The sequence below is a fragment of the Xenia sp. Carnegie-2017 genome, unplaced genomic scaffold, assembly GCF_021976095.1.
Source record: "Xenia sp. Carnegie-2017 unplaced genomic scaffold, XeniaSp_v1 HiC_scaffold_1, whole genome shotgun sequence".
Classification (NCBI taxonomy): Eukaryota; Metazoa; Cnidaria; class Anthozoa; order Malacalcyonacea; family Xeniidae; genus Xenia; species Xenia sp. Carnegie-2017.
Window position 1 is genome coordinate 7,764,811 of NW_025813402.1, and position 8,050 is coordinate 7,772,860.

An 8,050-nucleotide genomic window follows, 5' to 3' on the forward strand; every position below is an offset into this window, starting at 1 on the left:
GATAAACTCTCTCATTCAGCAATTAACAATGGCGAATTTCAAAAAAAGCAAGATGAGAAACATGAAAATAAAAAAGTTTTCAACCAGTTCCACAGTGGTGAGAATATCTTCACCTGTGCCAGTTCTCTTTATTATAGGAACATTCGGATCACTCGGACCGTCTTCATTAATTGCGATCAATTGTATATGGTATTCTGTGTTAGGTCTTAAGCCTGTTTTGTGTAGACAGGGCGCTTTTGAATAAGTATAGTTATCTTTTTAAACTGACTTGTAGTGTTGTATGGCTCATATTGAATTATTACTGATGTTACAGGCTTTCCACCGTTATTCTCGGCTAGTTTCCAGCTCAAAATAATCTTTCTTCTGTACGAATCCCTTGTCTCGATTATAGGAGCAGATAGTCTAGCTGTAAACATCATTTTAAGTATAAGTATCAGTTAGACAATTAAAGTATACAAATATAGGATGAAAGGCTTTTGAAATTGGGCAGTCAAATAATAGTTACTAGGTGAAATGACCAGTGAATCATTTTCTAAATATTTCTCAGTCAACAGTTCTTAACACTGAACATTTTTACTGTTTTAGTTGCGTAACACTTCACGTACACAACATATTTTCTTTCTATTCTTATTGGATCAATAGAGTCTGTCAACTAAATTATGTAGCGAAAGTCTTTAAGCGTGAACTTGACAAAGTCAACTTTCACAAAAAGATACACAGTGAAAATGTGGAACTCTAATTTTTAGACTAGGATACAAGGACACCTCATCAAGAAATGATTGTTAAGAGACCATTTAGTATTGAGAAGATGAGTGCTAAGGTGTTTTAACTCTTACAATAGCTGCACCTTATAATATCAACCTTAAATGAATACATTACAACGTGACCAAAGAAATGTGTTTAAAGTAAGAAAGCGAGTTAATAAACATTACTTAAAATGCATGTTTATTGCATGATCTATACTATGTATCTTCAGACTTAAAATACTTAATATTAAATGCTTATGCTATTGAATGTTATTTGTGGCATTTTTACACTTACTTAACCACGCAAATTTATTTCTTGTGGTTTGTCGTCTTTGCCTAGCATGCAACTGTAAGAACGTAGATCTTCTTTTTCAACGTCCTTTATCATAAAAAAACTCGTGCTATTTTCAAAGTAATGCTTTGTTTTCACTTGATATCTTCCAACTAAGCCCTCTGCACTCGACAGCCTTTGCTCATAGCCCTTGTCGTCTTTCCATCTCCATGAAAATTTTGGCCTTGGAAGACCAACAGCTACACAAGCAACGACTCCATCTTTTCCAACAGTCGCAAACGAGTCGCCGTTTGATATGAATCGTGGAGGAACTGACAGGATACAAAACACGTTCATGTACATATATCGAGACTAAGTCATATTAATCTTACAATACAGGTTGAAATATACAGTCATAAAATGGCATACCTGTCATATCAACAGAATATATTTTAGTATCACGGCCATATATATTAGTTGAAGTGCACTCGTAATCTCCCCGATCTTGCTGTCCGACATCAGATATGGATAACAAGCCAGTTGAATGCGTAAGTTTTCTGGCAGGCAACGGCCGACCATCCACTCGACGCCACGTGATCAAAGGTTTTGGAAATCCAGATGAAACACAATCCATGTTTAGTTTTTCACGAGCCTTGATTTTCATGTTGGTTTCATTTTTTGACACAATCTTTGGTTTTGCTAAATATGTCAAAAAAGAGAAAATAACTTATATTTTGAAAAGTATTTGAAAGTAACAAACGATTTTTTTCCATGCCCGCCTTCTCTTCATCTCACAAACACAAGAAAAGAGAACTCCTCCAATCTCATTCTAGAATGACTAGACTGTCCTAACTTCAAAGGAAATTGTTACACGTTGTGACTTGTGAGGTGTGCTGACCTGGTTAATGTTTAACAATTTAGTGGGTAAGAATCTTTTGAAACTTTTGATGACAAACTTTGGGTCGGGCTGCAATTTTTTTATTTTGAAAAAGACCAATGGAGTGAATTTTCCAATGAATGCTACAACCAAACATCTTGTTCACACCTTCCAAATCTTTGCACGAAAAACAGAAAACGGGGAGGGGGAGTGATACCGCGGCATTAGTACAAGACGAAAGAAAGAAAAATCTTACATTTCACAATGACAATGTGGTCTGTCAATTCTGCGTAAGTCGTATTGCGCATCAACGATATTACCAAACATTTGTATCGCCCAGCTATGTATCTACTTATGTTGTTCAACTTGATATCGAATGTGTTGGGAATTACTTCAGGTCGACCGCTGTAATATCGCCCACCACGTATGAGGACCGCTTTTTGTCCAAAACGTCTCTTAATGATGTCCAACTGTTTGTACATTGTACCAGCAATTTTTCTTTCTTCTACAGATGCGAACCATGAAATGTCCTTATGACGCTTTTGCGATTTAGACCCACAAGAAAATGTAACGTTTTTGCCTTCCATGACCGTAAAATTTTTACCCCAAAAATGTTTTCCATCAGCTATATCAATGAAGAAAACGCGGTTATTATTTCATGACGTGTGGATTATATATATTTCATGAAGTAATTGTTACGCGTTCCCAAATACCTTGAAGTGCAAACTATACTATATATTATGTATATTTTGTAAATCAGTGCCATAATACTTGTATTGAAATTACTTGTATTGTCATGTGAATTTCTCAACAAATAAGATTGCTGATTGGTCAGTGAAGGTGAAGGGGCCATGTTCATAAATTTATATGTCATAATCAGTAATCACTGCAGTCTTTCAATATACCCCAATGATAAAACCCAATGAAGTACGAGATCCACATCTGAATACTACACCCTCTCAATTATTAGTCTGTCGCCTTGTGCAGCATAATTCAGATTGATACAGGTTTTACTAAAGGAAATTAAGATCTTCTACTTCTGCCAGAGTATTGATAACACAGCAACATCTTTAAAGATATTTATGTCCAATTTCTTTTCTACCTTCGAGAAACACAATATAATGGAACTCTTTGACAAAATACAAGACGATCAAGCAAATTATTCCACAAACAATGGATTTAAGACTATGAGCATTTTTTCAATATATGTAGACTAGATTACATCATCGTTGTGTAAAACTGACCATATTCTTTTATAAGATATCGACTATCACCATATACACATGAGATCCAAAGCACGATAAGAAGTAGTATGTTCCTCACAACTGATCCCATATCTACAAGGAAAAATGTAGTAAACATACAGTGTCAAGTTGCACAGCTTAATCCATATAAACATGCAGTGGACGCACTGCAAATGAGTCTTAGTTTAAATTTTCCCAGGTACATGTCCTTACATTATTAACCTCACCGACTATACAATTCTCTCTATTTGCTAAGCTTTCCTGCTAATTAGTTTATACAAAACGTTAATGCAATTAACGGTAAAGCGTTAACGGCTACGAATGTCTTAAATCATCAATCTGGTAAAATTGGCGATGTAAACCAGTCAAACATGACTGATATATAATTGCGATCATGTTGCCAGAACGCTCAATCATCTTATACATATCAATATGGTCCAGTCCACGAGTCGACTGCCATTTAAGATTTTAATGAAAATAGTAACAGTAAAAATCAAGTGAATACAGACTGTGTGTAGGTTTGGGTGTCCTTGCTAAACGATGTTCACATTTAGAAATTATTGATGTGATCTCAGATCATGTGAATGATGTGTAATATAGTTAAAGAGAAAACGGCACAAGTAGTGTGGTCCAATGTACAAAAAAGTATAGAAACTATTGATATGATCATGTAAGTCATGTGTAATGTACAGAGCAAAAGGCAACGAGTAATGTGGTTCATTGTACAAAAAAGTATGGAAACTATTGATAAAACCATGTAAGTTATGCGTAATGTACAGAGAAAATGCAACAAGAAAATGCAACGAGTAATGTGGTTCATTGTACAAAAAAGTATAGAAACTATTAATAAAGTCATGTAAGTTATGCGTAATGTACAGAGAAAGTGCAACAAGAAAAGTGGTCCAATGTACAAAAAGGTAAGGAAATTATTGATGTGATCTTGTAAGTCATGTGTAATGGACAGAGAAAATGCAACAAACAATGTGGTCCAGACACCAGATACAAACTTGACTTTTTTTTCGTTACATCTTTCATAAATACATTTGTCGAACTTCCTTATTTATACGCTTCCTTATTTACACGTTTTTGGTTGAACTTCCTTAGTTTTCTATGCGCTACTGATTGTCTTTTTTAAGGAAGATCAGGCAGTGAAGTCCAGGGCGCAAAACCATATGATATTTTTATATTGCTTTCTACATTCACTTCTACATTTTCCAAACCTAATTGCATTTTGATATGCTACATTTTTATGTTAAAACTAAATTACCGCTATAAAATGCTTTAATTATACACATCAACTTTTCGTATTCATCGCTAGGCTACTAGTTAACAATTCGTAATAAACCTAAAACCTATTCATTCTCGAACTCCTACACCCAAACTATATCTCAGTTTCATATCACTGACGTAGATTTGTCCTTCGCCAGCTCCTCTTTCATAAGACTAGTGGATCGCATAAAAATCACATCCCCTCCTCTTAATCGGATGTTTAAAATAGCAACACACTGAATATTTGAATACAGTAAGGGTAGCTAAGATATGGGACCGTTGTTTTTAGACATAGCAACGTTTTTGACATTTTGAATAAGGAGTTCTGCTATTCATCTTTCAAGGTTTTTCTTTAAATTTGATGTTATTGAAAGAATCCAAAAATATTAGGATGTCTAATTTACAATTTACCCAGCTTGATGCCGCGATGAATAAGCTGATTATTGTTAAGGCTTATCATCCCAAGAATTGTGGAAGAAATTAAAAGAAAATCTTTTCCTTATAGCTGAGTGGCTGAACGAGCCAGTGCCAAAAGACGATGGGGGTCTACCAGGTCAGCAGAGAACTGCGTTTTAGGCAGTTAATATGATTTTACATTGAGCAAAAATCAAATGCTGATAGTTTTTAATTGCAATAAACTGTAAATAATTTGTTTGTTTAAACATGCCGTAAATTGTACTATGGCTTGCACTCTTAATGATTATAATATTTTTTGCGATAGTTTTTCAAAAGCCAATTTGGTGAAAAAGTCTATTTCAGTAAAGATTATTATCAATAAGTTTAAAGGCTGAAACACACTGGGCAGTCGCTTCAGTCGCGCGTCCAAAGCGAATTGATGCCCACGCGTCAGTCGCTTGAACGCTAGAAACACACATGCAGCGACCATCGCGACTTTTACCGTGGCGTCTATTGCACATGGCGGTGATTTTAGTTTGTTACAGACACAGATATCACTTAAACTTTTTATTCTGGCCTTTATTATAGCTACTAATATATGAATATTTACTCAGTACAAACTACTATGTGGAGAAAAGAGAACAAGCCAGTTAAAACACGCCAATATGATCATAGTCCATACGCCATTACGCGTATATTGTGGATAATCTTATTGTGCGCACTTAGGTTGTGCATTAGGGTTCCAGTTTGTAGCTCCTATTGTCCCTATTTGATATGTCATATAAAAACTGAAAGATTCCACTATATATTGCCTTCGTTTTCCAAGGTATAATCTATAAATTTCGTATGATGCTTATGACAAGAAATATGATATGCATTTAGGAAGTTAAAATGTATCTATTGGCCAATCAGTGTAAAGCGACTGAAGCGACCAAAGTCAAAAGTTCAACATGTTGAACTTTCAAAGCGACTAGCTGACGCGACTACGCTACTAGCTTAGTAACCACGCAAAGCGGTAGTTTTAGACGCGAGACTAAAGCGACTGCCTAGTGTGTTTCAGCCTTAAGACAGTTTAGTGAGATTATCAAACATGCCATATTTTAAATCCACCCGAGCACTTGTGGTATGGCATGGTATCAAGTATTATGGTAATCACATAATAAAGAAGTTGATTTGCGTCACAAAAAATTTCATTGAAGTAGCCTGCTGTTTGTTCCCTATCAGTCTGTGTTGGAGGTTCATGGTTTGAATACTTGTAAATTAAAACAAACGAAGTAAAGAATCCTTGGTGTATTTTTTCTTAAATTCATTTATTAGTCACACAGTTTTCTCAAAAAAATTTCCCAAATAAATCTCAAATTTCTCGTTCTCCACAATAAAAAAGAACGAAAAACTCCCAACTGCTATAGAAACTCGCTTGAACTAGTTACAAAATCCCGATTTGCAATCGTGGCATCTAGAGAGCTTGGAAGAATGAGTTGCGTTGATGATTTCGAAATGTGTTGACATCATGAAATGCATTATTTAGAATTGACTTTAAATAGCAATATGCTTCGGTAACTGCAAAACATTAAACGTGCAATTGATTCTGGCAACAAGTTTCTTGATATTTTTGTCGCATTGTATTATATTTGCAAAGTGATCGATACTTCGATTACGATCGATAAATAACCAAAAAGGCGCTTTAACGTTTTATGTTGAAATTTGCGCATTAAAGATGAGAAATAAAAGACCACAAACAACAGACGTTTTATGTAAATTTACTGGAACTAACCTCAAGATGACGTGGCCAAAAAAATGTTACAAGTAATGTGCCTATCAGAAACACCTGAGAAAAACATAAATTTTAACTTCCAATCCGAAACGCGTCGTCCCACACTGAAAGATGCTTGCACTTGGTGATAAAAAAACGCTGCAACCGAATCGACGTTTCCGGAAGTTCATGTAAACGTCGATTGCAAATTGAGTTAATTGCGTTCGTGAGCAGCTAATAAAATGGGTTTTAATAGGTCGCTGTTACCATATTACAAAATACAGTCAGCGTACGTACAAATTCAAGCCTGCTTTATGCATTGGTCAGCGGTAGTAGAAGTGAAATGGAATGGCAAATTGTTGCATAATTTAAACCATTCCAGTCCAGAAGTGCTTTGTCATGCTTTGTTAGTTCAAGTTTGAGCATATAAGACACTTTTTTTGAATTTCTTGTTATAAAGTTCAAAATTCTGGTCAATATGACTTCATAATTGTTGCATAAATTTCTACCTTGGTGGTTGAAGATGCCAGCATAAAATCAATTTGTTTTGTCGTTTTGTCGACTTCATTATTACTTCAACCCCCAATAAGGAAGCAGTTTTATCTATCTCCGTTTGGGTTTGCTTCCTTTTTCGTTTGGTAAATTGTGGATTGAAGGATGAAGGCACTTATCCCATAATCTCAAAATCACAGGATGAGGATAACCTCATGTCAAAATAATGCCACATACAATCCATCTAAGATAAAGCTCCATTATACGCAATTCAAATAACCTTTACTTACCTTACTTGACTAATGCTGTGTTGAAAAGCTATAACTACTCTGGCGTTGCTTAGAGTTCATCCATTTATCACATACCTTTACACGTATTTGAAGACTGAAGTTGATGTATCTTGAAGCCGTAAAATCTCTTTTACAAGTATTAGCCATTTCGCTCTCCTAGATAATTCTAACTTTCCAAATGGAAAGTGCCTTGTTACACTTTTTATGGTAGAGCGTGTCTCAGAAAAAGCATATCCAAATTCGAAGCGCTTATTGTGTGTAAGTTACTGAATGAACGGCCGTAGTTTTGAAACACTATGAACAGCCTGCACGCTAAATATGGCGACAAAGAATGTCATGTTGTTTGTAGCATGCAGAAAAGTCTTGGTCAAAATCGCATCCTTTCACCTCAGCTCTGGGAATTAAGTACCAGCGATTTGAAAACCAGCTTTGTTTGGTTCCTTTGTGACTACAAACAGAATTAAATGTTGGTATCCTCATGCGGGTTACATTATCAATGTTTATGTAGATTCGGTTATCACAAAGAAGTCTTTCAAAAAATTTTACGATAGGGTCCTCGCTGGTAGTCAACAGCCATCGAAACAATCTGACCAACTGTGTAACATTCTACACAATTGTTTGTAAATGAGATTCATAAATAGTTAATAAATGAATGTTAGTTTTTGACATCTTTGTTATTAATTGGTTTTTCTTTAGTGAACCTGACACAGAG

At 35.3% G+C, this 8,050-nt stretch overlaps 1 protein-coding gene across 3 annotated transcripts; it reads right to left on the bottom strand.

Annotated features, from left to right (window-relative positions):
• Window positions 1–922: 922 nt before the first annotated feature.
• Window positions 923–7,386, bottom strand: LOC124441638 (matrix-remodeling-associated protein 5-like). Of its 3 annotated transcripts, none has more exons than XM_046992117.1 (6): window positions 7,374–7,386; window positions 6,578–6,681; window positions 3,139–3,231; window positions 2,151–2,519; window positions 1,447–1,716; window positions 923–1,349 (listed from the first exon to the last, which is right to left on the bottom strand). In XM_046992117.1, exons 3-6 carry the CDS (start codon window positions 3,227–3,229, stop codon window positions 1,042–1,044), a joined length of 1,038 nt encoding a protein of 345 aa, XP_046848073.1. In that variant the 5' UTR covers window positions 3,230–3,231; window positions 6,578–6,681; window positions 7,374–7,386; the 3' UTR covers window positions 923–1,041. The 3 variants fall into 3 exon arrangements, with proteins under 3 accessions (XP_046848073.1, XP_046848060.1, XP_046848067.1); XM_046992104.1 differs by having other exon boundaries at window positions 6,578–6,691; XM_046992111.1 differs by having other exon boundaries at window positions 6,578–6,715.
• Window positions 7,387–8,050: the final 664 nt, after the last annotated feature.

Coding starts and splice junctions, on each gene's coding strand:
- LOC124441638 (XM_046992117.1), bottom strand. CDS start 3,229: ATGGGATCAGTTGTGAGGAACATACTACTTCTTATCGTGCTTTGGATC. Junction 2,520..3,138: donor ATATCTTATAAAAGAATATG/GTCAGTTTTACA, acceptor TCATTGATATAG/CTGATGGAAAACATTTTTGG. Junction 1,350..1,446: donor ATATTCTGTTGATATGACAG/GTATGCCATTTT, acceptor GTATCCTGTCAG/TTCCTCCACGATTCATATCA.